Consider the following 20,304-nt stretch of genomic DNA (forward strand, 5'->3'; position numbering starts at 1 on the left):
CTTCACTGTACAGATTTATTCAGACACTTCCTGGCAAGTTCATCCTGCCTTATTTACTTCTGATGGGTCACATCAGTTCTATGAGACCATTTTACGTCCCTGACAGGATGAGCGCAGCACGTTTAGTCAGTCAGTGGGAAGGTTCAACAACAAAGCAAAGCTTTAACTATCATGAAGCATTATGACAATATAACGGAAGCAGAAGAGATAGCAGAAGAATAGGAATATTTAATCTTAAACCTATTCCTTTTTGGGCCACGTAGCCTGATATGTAGGGTTTACTATCTGTAGTGTAGTTTTTTTTTTCTTGACTATGGTCAGCATTGGTTAAATGTAGCAGAGAAGGGTGAAGTGTCACCCTCTATTGTTTACTTTAATTGTTTTTGTGCTTGAGTTCTGATTTAAAAGGTGTTAGGAAAAACTTTCCGCCTTCTAGTGCAAAACAATGCTTCACCCTCTACAAAAGACAGTTTTTTAGTGCTGCTTGAGGGGTTTAAAGTAGTAGTTCCATGAGAGTATGTGTGAATAAAATGAATTCACCCAAATGTTCATGGGGAGAGAAGGAGAGGAGGAATGAAAAAGGAAAATTCTTTTTTTTTAATCCAAACCTCTTTATTATTGATAAATGATAAATATCTAAGTCTCACGTTAGCGTATGTGTAAGCTTTTCTGCATGACCTAAGCCACACTTATCAGTATGATGCACTTTGATCTTTGATCTAAGCTGACAAAATGACTTATAACATCCTTAAAGTGCTTAAGTACTTTTCGTGAAAAAGATGATTTTCAAACTGAAGGCTTCAAGCAGGAAGCTATATTCAGGGATAGTTAAGCGTTGCCTGTGCTGCCTCTTTCTTCTCCTGTGGAGACGAAATGTATTTCCATGAAATGTATCTCCATGTATTCTCCAATTTTATTTCCCTATATGATTACAAGCAAGATTCAGTTTCACTTCGAGATCTTGTTATTGGTGCTTGCCATTGCATTTGGCTAGATCACTTCCTGAGGCAGTGAATTCCACAGGTTGGTTGTAGGCTGCATAAAACAGCATTTCTACACACAAGTTCCAAATGTACTGCCCTTCAATTTTATTGAGTAGTCTATGCTTCTTGATTAATGTTATTCTGTGAAAGGTTATATACTTCATTATGGAGTACTTGAAGCACTTGTATTTAAAAAAAGCTATCATAACATTCTATAGTCATTAAAAATCAATTAGCAATTTTTTCAAGAAGTAGAAAGCTAGCCCTGGTGCTAACTTGCTTTCCATTAACCTGCAGCTCTCCAGCATTTTACACTGAGCAAGACAAACTTCATTTTTTTCCTTCAACTGTCTGTACTTAAAATGAGCAGATTGCTGCTTTCTAGTGGTGGCTGCCCTTCTGTGATGGATCAAACTCTTCCTGCAGCTTGAGTTTGTCAGTTGTTTTTGGCATATTTGGCATAAAGTGTAAGGGTGTGGGTATATGAATTGTAAAGTCAGAAGAGTTTATTGAATTGTGTCACCCCTCCCCATTAACAGGAAGACAAACCTCTACTATGTGCCTGGTGACAGTGAACCATTATGTTAATAGATAACACACATCTAACATTATCTTTGAACTGTGGTGCTGGTGTCGTGAATGAGATGCCCTGAGAAAAAAAAATTCTAAAGAGATAAAAGCATAATAACAGCTGTATCTCATGTGCCCCCACCCCTATCTCTTCACCTAGTTCTGCAGAATCAGAAGGCACAAGAGTTTTATCTCCCTCTCTTTTTATTCCTTGGCCCTACTGAAACTGTAGGTTGTAATTGTAATTAGCAAACTACAGAACTAAAAATGCTGGTGTCACTGCTGGGAGGTACTCTATATAATTGAGATAAAAGCCTTCAACTGAAGATTGAAATGCTATGGTCAAGATAGCAGTTGAGAAGGATGCTCAGTAAAAGGAAGAGTTTTTCCACAGCACGCCATGTCCAGCAGACCTCCTCAATAAGCTGGAATACCTTCTTTTCATCTTGATGCTGAGTGGGTTCTACAGCTTCCAGGAAGCAAAGTTGTCAATGTAAAGTGTCAGAATTCAGTCCCTCTGATCTGTGTGTAATGATGTTGTTTGTACAATAATGATGTTTGCTTGGCCCGGGGAGGAAAGACTGACTTCAGCTTTGTTAATAATAAAGGATACATGTTGTAGCCAATGCAATGGGATATTTGGGTTTTCCCAGGAAGATATTTTTTGTAAAAAACACCAACCTAGAGTCCAGGGCCATATGGCAGTTAAGAGCTTTGAGAAAATGGTATCTTGTGTGTATCCATCCCATCATGTCTCTCAGTACTTTACTGCAGTTCCTTATGTAGGAGAGTATCAGTGCTTCTTACAAGTGTTTATTGATGGGGCCCAAGGTAAAAGAATGACACAGATCCAGAAAAGTTTGAAAAGAATGCTAAATGTGTTTCTTTAATCACAGTACTCCCAAGCATAACTCACATGGCTCTGATCTTATAGCCTAATTTGAAAGATGCCAGATCTCTTTAGTTCTGGTTAAGTACCTTGTTTAGAAATGCAAGTCTCCGTCCTCTTATTCAGGGTCTCAAGGACCAACTAGCCAGTAGCTTGATTCATTAATGCTGAGAACTATCACATACTGTAGTGGACCACAGTGGACCCTACTGTTGCCACAAAACTGACCATCTAGCCGAAACAAAGTTGATGTTACAGGAGAACTATAGTTGCTCTTCAAAGAAGATGACCCTCTTGTTCCTTTCAATGCAAGTGCTTAGGAAACCCCCAGCATGACTAGGCATTTGCATTCACTGTAGGCATTTGTAACTTGGTTCTAGTCCGAGTCTCATCAACCTGAGTCCAGAGCAAGGTTAGAACATGAATGAAAGACTCAACTGGATTCTGCAGAGGCCATTTGGTCACCAAGAAGTCTCTTAAGCAGACTTCCCTAAAAGGGTACAATAGCTCAGCCTCATTCAATTCCAGTAATCCTGAGGCTGGTCAGCTTCTGAATACTTAGGTGGCAGCATTTAATTGTATAGTACCCAATAAGGCTAGGTAGTATCCCATATTGCAGATTGGAAAGCTGAAGCATAGTGAGATAAAGTGACTTCCCCTCATTGCCAAACAGAGTATATAGCAAATCAAGAGATGGACCTTATCTCTGAGGTCTCTCAAAGATCATCTCTAAGGGATCATGGATACTTCAGTATTCAGAAATGTACTAACCTTCTGATCACTGAGAGCAGTGAGATGTTAGTGTGGAGATAGGAGTTGTGAAAGGTCAGGCAGTTTGAGTTAGAAAATAGAATTATTTCTATAAATGACCATTTGTAGATTCCCACCAATGCTGTGCTTACAGGTGACCTAGTAATTGACTCATACATACTTAAATTGACACCAAGTTGCCGTCACCTTGACCCCTGTAGCTGGAGTACTATCGCTCATGCCTACAGTCTTTGTTTGGAATTGTAGATTTAGAAAATGATCCATCTTTCCTGCTGAGATTCATACGGTTAATAGTAAACACACAGGGAGAAATAAGTGGAGAAGAAGTGCACTCTGCAACCAGACAGCTGAGCTCTGTGTCAGGAGTTGTACTATCTGTACTAGAGAGGTAATCTATAACAGAACCCTTTTCACTGTAAACGCTACAAAAAATATTCTGCCAGTGTCATTTTCTGCACTTGGTGGGTAGATGGTAAATCTCATTCTGATCCTGTTGCGATGCTGTGCAGCTTCTCCACTTCACTAGCATGATTAGGAAAATTCAACTGTACCACCTAAGTTGTGTTTGCATAAGTTATATTTGCATAACTTAGGTGGTACAGTTTTGCCGTAAAAGCCTCCAGCTGCAGTCAGCGGGACACGTGTATGCATACACATGTGATGAATAGCTACATATTTGAAGAATGCTGATAGATTTCCAGGAAGGAGTTTGAATCAAACACAGATGCAAGGTTTCTAATGCTAACAGCATGGGAGCATTGTTCAGTTGGGCAAAATCTATTACAGACTTATAGGATATTTGCATTTTAGAGGAAGCATTTCCGGGTATTTGATAGGATGCAATCTTAGACAAGAACTTAATGTTTCTTAAATATTAATACTTTGCTGTTCTTGTTCTGAATAAGTATATTTCTTTTTCCCTCACCTTCTGCCAAGCAGCCTAGATCTCTGTCCTGCGTCTCTCCTGGAGACATTTTTCAAGCAAATAGTAAGCTCACAGTGTACTGACTCTTTATTAAAGGGGGCATTTTACATAATTTACCAGTTATTTAATGCTATATCATTATAGGTATATACATACCTATCACCTGTGGCCCAGTCTCACAAGGTGTGGAGTACTCTCACTTCCTATTAAAGAAAATGAAATGTGAGAGCACCCAACATGCAGAAAAGTTCTATGTGATGGATTCCAGGAAGAGAGATACTAAATAATCTGCTTTCTGCCATATGCGGATGGTTCCTGTACTCTTGAGAAGCTAGTACTGTTCCTGTACTCTCAGCTTCTCCATTACTTATATTAAAGGACGGTAAAGAGGAGAAGCCCTGGTGCTCTGCTTTGTCAGGATGGAGGTCTGTTTTTTAGGACTAATTTGTGCTGATGCAAGTTGGTACGATCTTTATGCAATTTACAGGCGTTGGGAATAGCTAGAGTACACTATGCCCCGCTTATGTACCTTACCAGGCCACAATGGAAGTTTCTTGCCAGATGGAAATTTATTCATGACAGAATAGTACTAAGGGGCAAGCACCTGAGTTATATACCAGAAACTCTGGCATCAGGTACAAGGATCCACTTGTACTGCAGCCCTGAAAAACTCTACTTATTCACTTTACCATCTGATTAAAAAAACTGTTGACAGATAAGTACCATGTAGCTGAGGGTTTTATATCACCACCAGTCATAATTAAAGGGAGGTCAAGTCATCACTGTGCCTGTACTGGTAAATTCTTATGGCAGTTTTTCAAAGTGATTTATAGTCATTGTGTGGAACACTTTATATAGGTAGTGACATTCTTTAAATAAGAGAGGGGATGTTAAGTCTCTTTTCTTGACCTAATTTCAGCTTGGGTAGTTATGCTTTGCCTGCCCAATTTCTCCTCTGTGACTTGAGATAAATATATTGTTCTATCTTGTGTCATGGTGTTGTTTTCTCTTTAAGCCATTGCTGTGTTTCACAGCAGAGGTGTCAGTCTTTAACCAGTTGATGACTTTTACTTTTTAGCCATGTGGAATGAAATGTAGTTGGAAAGATAATAAATAATTAGCATCGTTCACAAACTAACTGGATGGTTCTACGAAGGTATTCAAAGGGAAACTGGATGATATGCTTGGGGAAAGTTATGGGGACTCCTGGGTTTGTGAAGAGAGGTATTCACTCTTTTCCGACCACCACATTTATTAATCCTCTGAGGAAGGAGTTGATGCAGATTTTAAGCTTATTCTTTAATGAGTCTTCTTTAGTTAAGTTGCAGCTGAAGGAGCCCTGAGATAAGAGTCGTGGATTGCCCCATTGACCTTGGACAGTTGCCAAACAAGGACTTCAGTGACTGTACTTTTAGAGGAAAATGGGTGATGTTCTATCCACAAAGAACTGATTATATTAGTGTTACTCTCCTGCTTGTCCTACTGAAGGTCTGAAATTCCTTTCTTGAGTTGTTATGAATCTTGAGTCTGATCTCCTCCCCTAAAGTGTGTCTCAGTGCCCATGTATGGAAGAATATTTCTTCTGTGATCACAACAAATGCTTAGGTTGCAAAGGAGAGAACATTTTCCTAGAAGGAGAAAATAACGTAGGAGACGATTTTCAAAAGCATTGAAACCGAAGGAACCTAGGCTGCTTTATGCCTTTAGGTACTTTTAAATTGAAAATTTACATTCATAAATCGTTTTAGTGCTCCTGAAAATGTTAACCACTGTCTGTTTCTTTAATGATACTATGTGTGTTCAGGAGATAAGTGTTTATGAAATACAAAGAAAAAGGGTGCTGTGGTATCTATTACATCATCATGTGAATGAGATTCTATTAGGGCATCCAGCAACTTCCCAAATTTTTGAACTTCAAAGGAGACCTCAAGATAAAATGGTATTTGTATGTATGAGAGCTTTCAGAAGGCATAAAAAGTCATATTATGCACTAGAGCTGCTCTATGGATAATACAGGTTCTGGTCCTAAGCAGGTCTGCCTGCTTCATTTGCAAATACCTGTAGTAGTGCTAAAGCTAGAACTGCACTCAAGACTTTCAGTTTCAAATCCTAAATTCTCTGAGTATTCAGTTGTGCAGGGGTCACGTTTTGGCATGGAGGAGAGATTCCTCTCTAGAGAGAAAGGAAGTTTGTGGGAAAGCTTGAGAAAACGCTTGACCAGGTCAGAACATGATGGGCCTTGATAGGACTTTCCTCTAAGGGATACAGTTAATGCTCTGACTGTGATAAACTAAAAATTATCACAGCATTGCCAGGAAAATATCAGTATTTGCCCGCAGTTGCCACCACATGCTTCCCTTGGAGATATGTTAATCTGTATTACAAATGGGGAATAAATGTGATCTGATAACACGTTGTTAACAATGCTTAGCAAGTACTAACAAATGGCAGCAAACAGTCATACATACATGCAGAGTGTTAAAACAAGTTTAGAAGTCACTGGATGGACCCTTGTGGTCCTGCAAGTACACTCCGGAAAGTGAGAGTCTGCAGGTTTGAGTATTCAAAAAAATGCCAGTATGGCACATTGGTGGATCTCAGTCTACATTAATCTTTGCCTGTAAGGAAACAGGTAGAGAACCATGCAATCAATTGAGAGGACACCTCAGAAAGAACATATAGAAACACTTGCTATGATTATGTGAAAACCAACCACAGGCTCTGTTTACAAACCTTTCCACCTGTTCCTTTGCCTAATCATTTCTGCTTTCCCTCTCTGTCTTCTAACTTTCCTTCGTCTTTCCAGATGCAGGACGCTATGGGCTATGAGTTACCATGGGTGTATTTTGTCAGTCTGGTCATCTTTGGATCCTTTTTCGTTCTAAATCTGGTTCTTGGTGTGTTGAGCGGGTAAGCCGACAGTTTTGGTGTCCTTTTTCCAATGCTACAGGGCAAGACTCCATAATAAGGGTTCTTCCCTGTCACCAGGATTATTTCTCAGGGATTAAAAATCTAAATCCAAGGAAGTTTTCACATCAGCTCTGAAATATTCTTGCAAAATGTTCAAACTTTGCAAATAAAAATACAGGTAACAGAAGAAGTTATTCTCTAACAAGGAAACTCAAGCTCAGGGCATCTAAAATTGCTCATGCTAACCTTTCATAAATTTCCATTAAAAAGACTATTGAAAACCTTACTGCTGGTGACTTGGGATCTCTTTGGCTGGAGCCTTGCAGTGCTCAGAAACTGAGCTTGTCTCACTAATTATCATTCCACTCTTCCAGGTCAATGATGCCATAGGAAGGGACTGGCCCTGGATCTATTTTGTTACACTAATCATCATAGGGTCATTTTTTGTACTTAACTTGGTTCTCGGTGTACTTAGCGGGTAAGCAGTACCAGGAAAATGTTTTATTATTGTTTATTTTAAAAAATTTGTATTTCTATTCCTACTCTCTGGTTACCAAAAGCAATGGGCAGTGGTGGGGTTATCTCAGGAACCCTTAACAGGTGGCCTGGGTTATTGTTGTGCAAATGGCAAAATAGGGCATTCCAAATGGCATGGAAGGAGTGTTTTGAGTAAATCAAAGGAATACAAGACAACTCTTTGCTTTTAACATATTCTTCTACCTAATATCTCTACACATGCTCTGTGAGAAGAGCACAACACTATATATCCCCCGTAAAACTGTCTATAGGTGAAGCATACTATTCACCGTAGAAGGGGATTACACTAAAATCTCTAGAAAGTCAAGAGGACTGAAGGAGGAAAGAGAGCACATAAGGCAAATCCCTTCACATTTGTGGAATGAAATTCCTGCCAAATTATGTCTTCTCACGTGAGAAGTTTTCGCATTACTTAATATCTCCAAAGCACAGTCCAATGGGAGACTGTTTTCCCTAGAGTGAGTCTTGGACGTGTTTCTTCTTCAATAAGCACATCTTCTCTGTTGTGCGATTGCAAGGCTAGGCATGATGCAGGGAGAAAAGATCATTTCCCTCTGACTTCTTCTAAAGATGAACATAGAAGCAGAAGAATTGCTTCTAGCGTTTAAACATCCCTAAGACATCTAGACATCTAGCTGTGTTGGAGTTCTGCAGCGTAACCTTCACTGCAAGGCATCACTTTGGTAGCTTTGGCTAAAAACAATTGATATTGTACCCAGTAGTTAAAAACTTTATTGTCCTTGTGTAGCAAGATAATTGGAAAAATCAAGCCAACAAACATTCCTTGCAAGATTATTTTTAAAAAGTTTGCCAGAATTAGGCTTCTAATTCCATATTTGGGCATGACTGGATGCTTAAAGCCATTCTATGTAGATGCATAAATATGGGAGGAGGACTTCTATGCATCCTCTTTTTGTTTATTCCTAACGCCCTGCCTCCTCTGATGAGCTCCAAATGAATTTGGTTGGAGCCTTTATCTGTTGCCTGGGTGGGCAGTCCTGAAGTCTCCTGTCTTTTGATCAAAAGAGGAGGCTTGATGCCTCACAGAAATTATATCCTCAGTACTTGGGCCAACAAAATAGGAAGGGCACTAGTAGGACCAGAGAAGAAGATCCTTCAGTGACCATCCTGCAAAGAGACAGGTAATAGTGGAATTACAGGAGGTTTTCTATTGTCTTTGTTACTCTGTTGAAGGAATCATGCAGCTAAGACAGCTGCTGCAAAAAGAGGGGTGTCCAAGGAGCAAATGGAGAGGGGGAAAATCCCCAGAATGAAGTGTCAGGCAATAGTCTGTGTTGAATATCTGGAGAGTGATACTCAACATACAATTTTAAAACATAAGCCTCTCCCTACTTCACATGGATGCTCTGATCAGCAGGTGAGGACATCAGCAGTACTGGAGGATGATAACTAGCCAAAAGTGGGTAAGCAATTTGTCATGTCAGAGATGCAATCAAGGACCATATAAGACTAGTTAAAGATTATATAGTATCTGGTTGGATACACAGTGCCCATGAGCCCAGCCTTGAGGAGTGTCTACTGTTGAAGCCGTGCTGATTCACTTTACCAACACTTGGATTTGTGTCATGCCTAACTGAAAATTTAATTTTGTCTCTCTTTCAACTCAAGAAAGTGTTTTGGGACCTAGATCCCCCACCTTCTGAGATTCTGCTGCTAGACCTCACCACAATTAGCGGTGAGAGATGGAAACAGTCTGTAGGGAGAGTTGAAATCAAACATGAAGTTTACCTTGTTTAAGCTGTGAGTCACTCTTCCTGGTGGCGTTCACAGTATTATGACAGCTACACTGTTTTTGCAAAATTTTTCCCAACTGGAGAAAAGTAAAAAGAAACTTCAGAATTTGCATCTATGAAAAAACACAGAACTGATGGGAGAAGTGTTCCAAAAAATTTATTTGGGCTAAGTAAGCAGTTCTTAAACAATTAACTTTCTAAAGCAGTTCTAAATTTTGCTGAGTCACAAAGCGCCTTTGCTTTGCAGATTCAGCTTTTTCTTACAGACTTGCTATTGCTATATGTTTGTTCTGTGTGGATGACCCACTGATTTGTTCTGTGTAGATCCAAAGCTGTATTCCTGGGCATCTTCATAGCTCCATTCTGGGCATCTCTGATTTCTCCCCATGTATTTATTTCAGGAACATCAGCAAACATGTCTTGTAGGTAGATTTCATCAATGACAGATAAGCTTAGTTTTTTTAATCACTTACGTAAGTGTAGTTAATTGTACTCCCTAAGATGCTTTGATCACACCTCGACTTTTTACATCTGCAGAATTAAATGCTGAGTTCTGCTCTGCCTAAAGATCACATTTGTCATTTGTTTTTCCTTAACTATTGCACCCATTGATGGTAGTTTTGGTGAATTTAATAGTCACAGGCTAAGCTAAGTAGTGTGAAAGAATATTCATGTGTAGAATTATAATCCTCTTTGTGTCTTGACTGAGCACAATATAAAATTCAAGTTTTCCAAAAGAAATATCCAGTCAATGGATCACACAGTAGACCTCCTTAAGCCCAGGCAAAAGGATTCAACATCACTGTTGTGAAGCTATAGTTAGTGGTCTCCAGGGATCAGAGATGTTTGTATCTGTGGTATCTGTTTCAGGCAATTAGTGAGGAAATTAATGGCAGCGTTACTCACATATCTTGCCTAGCAGTGATCCAAATCCCAGGACAAAGGCCAAGCAAGCAGTTGCCTAGGGCAAATGGAGGGCAAGAGAACAGCCGTCTCTTTTGCTCTGAGAGGATGCTGGAAAACCTGGTCGGCTGCTTCTGCCAACTGATCAGGAAGAGGTCAGAGTGAATGGGGGGGCTAGCTATGTTTGTAGTTCCTCCTGGGAACAGCCGGAGCAGTATTTCTGACCCTTCTGGACTCTTCCCCAGTCTTTTATCCCCTCTTCCTACCCATCCCATTCCTTGCTGTAGCTATGAGGATGGATGAGGCTCGAAGCCCTGCGCTGTGCTTTCAGCAGTAAGCAAGATCTTTGAAGTTCTGGAATTCTGCTGTTTTGCTCACTTCCCTTCACTTCTCAAAATGAGAATAATCAGAGAGAAATGCGATATAGCCAAGAACGATCTATTTTCCATCATCAGGATGGGCAAGAGAAGTTTTCTTCTGGATCTACACAAGATACAGAACTGGGTGTTTATATTTATGATCTTGACCCACCCTAACCTCACACAGAGAAAACCTCTCTCCAGAATACTTTGCTTTTTAAAAAGAGTTTTCTGGGAGAAGAGAGGGAAAATGAAGCAAACTGAATTCTACTAAAAACAATCAGTCAGATTCACAGTCTCTTAAACTGACGTTTTCCTGTCCACTGAAAAGAGACAGATTGCTTGGTAATTCTGCAAGCCTCTCTCGTCCTTACTCTGACATGATATTGCAATATTTTTTTGAGAAGGCCACCTCCAGACTCAAGATGGCACTTCCATCAGAAAACTTATTTGGTCCTTGGCCTCCCTGCTGAAACTGCAAAGAATGAGCATTTACTGCCAACTGTGATGGTGGCAGAGGTAATGTGCACACCTGCCTGCAATAGGAACTGGACTAAGGTCACCAGCTCATTTCACATGGGATAGAAAATGACCATTCATTGGTAGCAGTTCTTGGTCGTTATCTACGTATGCCTGAATACAGGCATGTACTGGCATTCCACATGGGAAGTGTTTTGAATTGCATTAGCAATTTCCTGAGCCACCTGTTCTCAATGGCTTAATGTTAGTAGAGCATAGAAATTAAGGTCATTTAAATAAGTTGCCTTCTTTGGAGAGTCATCTGAGATGCGGAATACTATACATTGTAGACATGCAAATGGGTATCATTTAGAACAGGAGATCGCAGTATTTTCAGCTGTGCCATTACAAAGTTAGGTAACAAATTCACTGTTATGCAGACATTCAGTGTAAAGACATGGTGCAAAAATCTCACTTTATTTTTGTCAGCTCTCCCGATGCACCCAGTCCCCTCTGAGAGAGATAGTAAGTGGGGCCTGAAAAGACCCAAATAGGCATGCGGCTTAAATGTATCTAATGTAGATGATCCACTTAGAACACAGTAGGAATTTCACTTTCTTTGAGCTGGGCTATGCCATATTGTTTTTCACACTTTGGTGTCTCAAGTTGCCCCTTCAGGTAATACCCATGTAAATATAAATAGTTCTCACTTGGGGTTGAGGGCCCAGTCCCTTTTAAAATCAGACCTGTTTGTTATAGGTTCTAAAATATAATTTTAGGAGCCTATGACTGAAATATTGGGATTTAATTTATCAAATAAGGTTAGTAATACATAGCTGCTTTCAGTTATTTTTTTGGGGAGTTAATTCATCAATTTGGGTAAGGCATTATGTGAGACCCCAGAGGAAAGATGTTACTGAAGTGGAAAAGATAAATTGGATTTTTCAAAAACCTTCCTTTTGTTTCAGTGTTTATGATTGTTGTTGTTGTTTTATATTTTAAACAACAAATGGCTTCCAGCAAGAAAAAATTTGATTTTTCATTCTTGCCACATTTGCAACAGCTGTTTCTGTCTTGTAGCCAAGTTTGGTCCCAGGGCTGACTGTGATCTTTCTTCAGACTTCAGAAACCAGTGATCTGCTTCTTCATTTCCACTTTGATTATCACAGTTTTGTGGGACGATCTTGAACCTTAGCCATGTGATAGAGGCAAGGATCACACAGGCATCCTTTTTCACCTACTGTGGCTTGAAATGAAGACCTATGCCTGCTTTCATTCTTCTGCAGTGCTGGTGTCATGCCCTGCTCATAATATAGAAAGCCTGATCCAAAGCATATGAAGTCTTGAGAGCGCAGCCAACAGAGGCAGCAAACAGACGCAGCAGTTTGCGCAGCAGTGTCTGGGCTCTGCCTGGGCCTTTTGTGGGCCTTGTTGGAAGTTGTGGAGACTTTCTGGGGACCCCCGAGGAACTAGACGGTGCTTGCTGCTAGCAGGAAGGGAGAGCTGGGCAAGGACTCCTGCAGGGGACCTTGACTTAACTTCTCCTGGGAAGTTCTAGCTAGGTGGGGCTGCTGCTAACGAGCTCTCTGGGCTGCCCTGGTCAGAGGGAGTTGGGGCTTTTGTTTCAGGTGGCTCCTGATTGGGTGGGTCAAGCACCCTGTGAGTCACTGCTAGGCAGAGGCCTATATAAGAGCCAGGCCTAGAGCACAGCTCCCAGAGTGTAGCCAACAGAGGCAGTGAACAGATGCAGCAGTTTGCACAGAAGGGTGCCAGAAGGCAAAGAAGGCACCTCTCCATTTTGCACAGTGGTGTGTCCTTCCCTGGGGCATGGTCATGACACGCCACAGAGCATGTTCCCCAGTGGCTGCTGGAGGTGCTGCATCAGCTGTGTCTGAGGCTTCAACCCAGACAGACCCTCGGACAGCAGATGCAGCTCTGCAGGTGTCAGGCTGCAGGGAGTGTCTGGGGCCTTTCTGTGAGGCCTGGGCTGATAGTCAGCTCTCCTGTGTGAGGTGTGCTGTGGTGGACCAGTTACGTCACCAGATAAAGGAGTTACAGGAGGAGGTTAGTAGGCTGTGTAGCATCCGAGAGGATGAGCGGGAGATTGACAGGGAGTTCTCAGAGACTGTTCAGCTCCAGAAGTCCCCTGCCCCCACTGCAGTGGAATTGTCAGAGGGCTCAGCACCGAGTGTAAAGGTGCATCATAACACTGTTGAAGAAGGCTGGAAGCTGGTGACCTCTTGTAGAAGGAGAAAGGCTCTTGCTCCTCCTCAAGACTTACCCTTGAAGAACAAGTTTAGCACCCTCCAAGCTGAGGAGAGGCTGGGCATGGCTCCAAGGGAGGCAACCGGCCTGGAAGACCCTGTGCCGTGCAGGAACCCCCGGAAGAAACGGCGAGTGATTGTTGTGGATGACTCCCTGCTGCAGGGGACAGAGGCACCTATCTGCCGGCCTGATCTCTTGTCCAGAGAGGTTTGCTGCCCGCCAGGGGCTCGAATAAGAGACATCATGGAAAGACTGCCAAGGCTTGTCCGTGCATCGGACTACTACCCTCTGCTGCTCTTCCATGTGGGTGCTAACGACACGAAAGGCAAACTGGAAACCATCAAACAGGACTTCAGAGCTCTGGGAATGGTGGTGAAGGGTCTGGGAGCCCAGGTCGTTTTCTCCTCAATCTTGCCTGTGAGGGGAAAGGACAGGAGGAGGAGTAGACGAGTTTTCCAAGTGAACAACTGGCTGCACTGCTGGTGTTGGCAACAGGCCTTTGGTTTCTATGACCATGGGACCCTGTTTGAAGATCAGCAGCTGATGGGGAGCGATGGGATTCACCTTACCAAGCAGGGCACGCGCATCTTTGCCAACAGATTGGCCAGCCTGGTAAGGAGGGCTTTCAACTAGGCAAGATGGGGGAAGGGGAGTGGTATAGTGGCAGGAGAGTCAGTAAAACACCGCTCAAGTCAGGATGCCTCCAGCGGGTGCATACAGCCAGGGGAGACAGCATGGGACATGGCTATGGAGGCTCCTCTTGCACCTCTCCTGGGAAGCTTGCATGCTTGATTGGCTCTCTGAAATGCCTGTATACCAATGCACGCAGCATGGGGAATAAATAGGAAGAGTTAGAGATCTGTGTGCGGTCGCAGGGCCATGATCTCATTGCAGTTACAGAGACATGGTGGGATAGCTCACATGACTGGGATGCGGTCATGGATGGCTATGTGCTTTTTAGGAAAGACAGGCCAGGAAGGCGAGGTGGTGGAGTTGCTCTTTATGTGAAGGAGCAACTAGAATGTATGGAGCTCTGCCTCGGGGTGGATGAAGAGCAAGTGGAGAGCCTATGGGTAAGGATTAAAGGGCAAGCTAACATGGGTGACACTGTTGTGGGGGTCTACTACAGGCCACCTAACCAGGAGGAAGTCATCGATGAGGCCTTCTACCGACAGCTGGAAGTAGCCTCAAGATCACAGGCCCTGGTTCTCATGGGAGACTTCAACCACCCTGACATCTGTTGGGAAGACAGCACAGCTAGGCACAAACAGTCCAAGAGGTTCCTGCAAAGCATTGATGATAATTTCTTGACTCAGGTGGTGGAGACGCCAACGAGGAGAGGTGCAATGCTAGACCTTGTACTAACGAACAAAGAAGGTCTAGTTGGAGATGTGAAGGTTGGGGGCAGCCTTGGCTGCAGTGACCATGAGATGGTAGAGCTCAGGATCCTACGAGGAGGGAGCAGGGCAATGAGTAGGATTGCAATCCTGGACTTCAGGAGAGCTAACTTTGGCCTCTTCAGGGACCTACTTAGGGGAATCTCATAGGGTAGGGCCCTAGAAGGAAGAGGGGTCCAAGAAAGCTGGTTAATATTCAAGCATCACTTCCTCCAGGCTCAGGATCAGTGCATCCCTCTGAGGAAGAAGTCCAGCAAAGCGGGCAGGAGACCTGCATGGATGAGCAAGGAACTCCTGGTAAAACTCCAGCAGAAGAAGGAAGTGTACAGAATGTGGAAAAGGGGACAGGCCACTTGGGAGGAATACAGGGACATTGTCAGAGTGTGCAGGGATGCAACGAGGAAGGCTAAGGCCCATTTGGAATTAAATCTGGCAAGGGATGTCAAGGACAACAAGAAGGGCTTCTTCAAATACATCCATAGCAACAGGAAGACTAGGGAAAACGTGGGCCCGCTGCTGAATGGGGCGGGTGCCCTGGTGACGAAGGATACAGAGAAGGCAGAGTTATTGAATGCCTTCTTTGCTTCCGTCTTCACTGCTAAGGCCAGTCCTGAGGAATTCCAGACCTTGGAGACAGGAGAGGAAGGCTGGAGAAAGGAAGACTCTCCCTTGGTTGAGGAGGATCGGGTTAGAGATCTTTTGTGCAAACTTGACATCCACAAATCCATGGGCCCCGATGGGATGCACCCACGAGTGCTGAGGGAGCTGGCGGATGTTATCGCTAGGCCACTCTCCATCATCTTGGAAAGGTCCTGGAGATCAGGAGAGGTGCCTGAGGACTGGAAGAAAGCCAGTGTCACGCCAGTCTTCAGAAAGGGCAAGAAGGAGGAGCCAGGAAACTCCAGGCCTGTCAGCCTCCCCTCCAGCCCTGGAAAGGTGATGGAACAGCTCCTCCTGGAGGTCATCACTAAGCATGTGGAGGACAAGAAGGTGATCAGGAGTAGTCAGCATGGATTCACCAAGGGGAAATCATGCTTAACCAATCTGACAGCCTTCTCAGATGGAATGACTGGCTGGGTAGATGAGGGGAGAGCAGTGGATGCTGTCTACCTGGACTTCAGCAAGGCTTTTGACACTGTCTCCCATCACATCCTCCTAGGTAAGCTCAGGAAGTGTGGGCTAGATGAGTGGACGGTGAGGTGGCTTGAGAACTGGCTGGATGGCCGAGCCTAGAGGGTTGTGGTGAATGGCGCAGAGTCAAGTTGGAGGCCTGTGGCTAGTGGTGTCCCCCAGGGGTCAGTGCTGGGTCCAGTCTTGTTCAACATATTCATTGATGACCTGGAGGAAGGGACAGAGTGCACCCTCAGCAAGTTTGCTGATGATACAAAACTGGGGGGAGAGGCTGACACACCAGAAGACTGTGCTGCCATTCAGAGGGACCTGGACAGGCTGGAGAGGTGGGCGGAGAGGAACCTCATGAAGTTCAACCAAGGCCAGTGCAAGGTCCTGCACCTAGGGAGGAATAACCCCATGCAGCAGTACAGGCTGGGGGTTGACCTGCTGGAAAGTAGCTCTGCCGAGAAGGACCTGGGAGTGCTGGTGGACAACAAGTTAAGCATGAGCCAGCAGTGTGCCCTTGTGGCCAAGAAGGCCAATGGTCTCCTGGGGTGCATGAGGAAGAGTGTTGCCAGCAGGTGGAGGGAGGTGATCCTGCCCCTCTACTCAGCCCTGGTGAGGCCTCCCCTGGAGTACTGTGTCCAGTTCTGGGCTCCCCAGTACAAGAGAGACATGGCCCTACTGGAGAGAGTCCAGTGGAGGGCTACCAAGATGATTAGAGGGCTGGAGCACCTCTCCTATGAAGAAAGACTGCAAGAGCTGGGCCTGTTCAGCCTGGAGAAGAGGAGATTGAGAGGCAATCTCATCAACGTCTACAAGTATCTGAAGGGGGAGTGTCAAGAGGATGAGGCCAGCCTCTTCTCCGTGGTGCCCAGCAACAGGACAAGAGGCAATGGGCACAAACTGAACCACAGGAAGTTCCATCTGAACCTGAGAAAAAACTTCTTGACTGTGAGGGTGACAGAGCATTGGAACAGGTTGCCCAGAGAGGTAGTGGAGTCTCCTTCGCTGGAGATATTCAAAACCCGTCTGGATGTGATCCTGGGCAATATGCTCTAGGTGACCCTGCTTGAGCAGGGAAGTTGGACTAGATGATCTCCAGAGGTCCCTTCCAACCTAAACAACTCTGTGATTCTGTGAAGTCAATGGAAATCTTTCAGTGGATTTTGGACCAAACAGGAGGGAAGTACTTCACCCTCATTATTACAAACTCATCTCCATCTCAATTGCTTGAAGACACTTATGTGGCACACGTTAACATTTTTGGGTAGGATTTTCATAGGCTTAATGTTACTATTTTCAAAGTATCAAAGTATTGGTAGGTTTCCTATTACTTTTTACAGGGTAAGGCAAAGATTAGGGGGGTTTTAGAAACGCCACTTATTGCTGATGGTCACCAGCAAGGGTAACGGATGATACATTGGAGCAAATGAGTTTACCTCTCATTTCTAGACACAGTGGGCCATATTATGTGCTGTTTGTGCCTTGTACCTACTGCAGCAGATACAGGACTTAATGCTTAAGTGCTCTTGGTCCAGAACTTTTCACAATCATAATGCTCACTTTTTAAAATGCAAACGTTAAAATTTGGTTTAGCACTACAAGAGAGTCTCTAAATGGAGGCAGCTCAGCATTTCTAGGAAAAAGCTATCCAGTGTATGAGCCTCTGACAGAGGAAGATGCAGCCTACAGCCAAAAAAGGAGACAAAGCAGACACCCTGCATCATAACTAAGCAACATGAAATTCTTGTTCCTACACTCTCTGTTTAAGCCCATATTCCCAATAGTGGTCTTTCCTCAAGCCACCAGCCAGTTCACTTTTTGGCAGAGTCTAGTATTGCTCATGCATGTTTGTCTCTGTAGCTTGAGATTTGAAAAATATGTTTCACATCAAGAGAACAGGTGTGAATACTGAAAATCTGCAGTAAGATACTGAAGTCTGAATTTTACAATATATTGCCCAGTACTGTGGGTGAAATTACCTGTAATTAAAAGTGCACGTAACTGTGGGTATCATTAATTACACTTGCAATTAGCCCAATTTACTTGAGATTACACCTGTAATCATAAGGTCAGATTGGAACTGGCTAAAAATTAGAGCCACCGTCTCACTCTCCAGATGTCAGATTATTGTCAAACAGTTCATCACTGAATTCAATTAATCATTATTCATATAAATATTTGCAGATAACAGTTGGAGATAATCAAGTTTAAAGAATATTTTCCTATGAGTGATGTTGTACATAAATGTTATATATGAGTTTCATTTGAATTGCCAGTCAAATGTTGAGAATGATAGGATTAAAAAAATGTACTTATCTTCTCCTAGCGCTAGTAAAAATGTGGACACTCCAGCTGTTTTACCTGTGTATCTAGCAAGAATACTCCATATATGTGTGATTCTTTGAAAGAATGAAGTTGGTGCTACGCAGGAGGTGGAGAATTTCTATTGGAAATCCATCTAACTCATTGTTTTTCGATCTCCTCCTCTCTTTCTGCCCATGTCCTGTCCCTCCCTCCCTCTTGCTAGGGAGTTTTCCAAAGAAAGGGAGAAGGCTAAGGCTCGTGGCGATTTCCAGAAGTTGCGAGAAAAACAACAGCTAGAGGAGGATTTGAAGGGATACTTAGACTGGATAACTCAAGCAGAAGATATTGATCCAGAAAATGAAGATGAAGGCATGGATGAGGAGAAGCCTCGAAACAGTAAGCAATTTTCTTCTGTCTCTCTTTCTTACTGTGCTTTTAGCAAGGGAGCTTGTGCCCACGTGATCTAGGGCTGAGACTGCTTATTAGGCAGAACAAGTTCTTCCTGGGACTCTCACTATCCTTATACATGAGCTCCGTATATTGCCTGTAGGAAACTGTGGGAGGGTGAAATCCATGTGAAATAATTGATATCGTTCTGCAGATCATCAGTTTCTTGCCTGTAATACTGACATTAGATGCTGATACTAAATAGAAAAAAGATCAATACTTGCTGTTAGAAGTCTGCTACTGGGATAAGTTTTAAAATATACATCTGTCTCCTATTCATTTATTTAATTGCATTTCAGCGTTGCAGGCTGTTGACACATGGCTAATTACTTTGAAAGCAAAGGTTTCTAGGCAAAGCAATACTACAGTATGGGAGAGGGGCCAAATCAGCCCTGTTGTACATTAAGTGGGCCATCTGTAACTCCATTGAAATCAGTGGAATTGCATTTGCTTTTGCCAGACTGGAATTAAGCTCTCAGAGATTTCTTGTAAGGGAATTATCTCTTATTCTTCTTTTTTGGAGTTGAGAAGATGTTTGTGCAAAGTCAGAATTCACCAACTATCTCTACTAATCAGAAATGCTGAAGGAGAAAGAGTTTGAAGAAAGCAGCAATTCCCTACATGTCATTGAGTCCTCATTGAGACCTTCATTGAGTCTTCTTCCTCCACCTCCTCTTTTACCAGCACAGGCTGTGTATCACTTTGGAAACACCTAGCAATTATCATTACAGGTCATGCAGTCTGGCAGTGTCACAGTTGGAACCTTCAGGCAGTTGCACAGTTAATAGCCACTGGCATTACTCTTAGTTTTAATGACTGAAATATGCATCATCCTGGTTTGATTTTGGAAGAGAAGACATGAAGCATTTCCCTAGAGAGCACCCTTCCAACCAAATAAACAAAATCCATGGGATGATCTCATTAGAACCATATATTCCATCAAGAGGAAGACTGGATATTGGAAAGTTGTGTCAGGAGAATAAAGTAAGATTTGTATCAGATGCTTGTGATCGTTGGGAATAGTAAGCACTACTCCCTGTAGCTGCCAGAACACTTAAGTTCTTGTTTTAGAAAAAAAAGGCAGGGTCTTTTGATATCAAGTCATACCCATGGTTCTTAGGTATCTGAATTTGAGGGAGTAACCACACTTACTCAGATAGTACTCAGACTATCCCCAAATCAAATTGTTTTTATTTTTTGTGGGTGCTTACATAGAGCTTATAGCTTAATTTGAGAATAAAGACTGAGTAATCACTTGGTAATGAATTTACTATTCATGGCCAGAATTTGCTGGTCTGTGGCCTATAGTAATACATGGAAGGGTCTGGTGATCTAATTTCAGTTCTTTGTAGACAGGACTCCACGTTTAAAAACCCACCTCTGTAATGACCTCTGATTAGTGTCCTTATATGAGATCTGAGTGGGGAGGCCAAAGCCTGAATTGACACGCAACTTCACTGAAGTCACCAGGAGGCTTTCCCTTGACTTCAGTGGGAGCTGGGTCATGTTTATCACATCTGAACTGCCCTCTCCTCTTAGAGGCATTCCTGTCGGAGGAAAGTGTAGCGACACTGACAAGGTAGTGTGGTGAAAACCTGCCTTGGCTGCTTGCTGGTTTCAAGCTTTGTTTTTAATGAACATGAAAATAACGCTGCTTCAGTAAAAGAGTTTTGGAATAAATCAAATGTAGATTCATTGCAATTGCCTTGGGA

The 20,304-nt window shown here is 43.0% G+C and overlaps 1 protein-coding gene across 8 annotated transcripts in view; it reads left to right on the forward strand.

Annotated features, from left to right (window-relative positions):
- CACNA1C (calcium voltage-gated channel subunit alpha1 C) overlaps nt 1-20,304 on the forward strand; it is a 451,988-nt gene that overhangs the window by 288,335 nt on the left and 143,349 nt on the right. For 5 of the 8 annotated variants that reach the window (XM_068947481.1, XM_068947471.1, XM_068947499.1 and 2 more), the window contains exons 8-9: nt 6,945-7,048; nt 18,369-18,541. In XM_068947481.1, coding sequence (XP_068803582.1) covers nt 6,945-7,048; nt 18,369-18,541 — 277 coding nt within the window. Of the gene's footprint in view, nt 1-6,944; nt 7,049-7,422; nt 7,527-18,368; nt 18,542-20,304 lie in introns of all 8 variants that reach the window. The other 3 variants (XM_068947534.1, XM_068947488.1, XM_068947509.1) reach the window with 1 other exon arrangement.

Source organism: Struthio camelus, chromosome 1 (assembly GCF_040807025.1).
Source record: "Struthio camelus isolate bStrCam1 chromosome 1, bStrCam1.hap1, whole genome shotgun sequence".
NCBI lineage: Eukaryota > Metazoa > Chordata > Aves > Struthioniformes > Struthionidae > Struthio > Struthio camelus.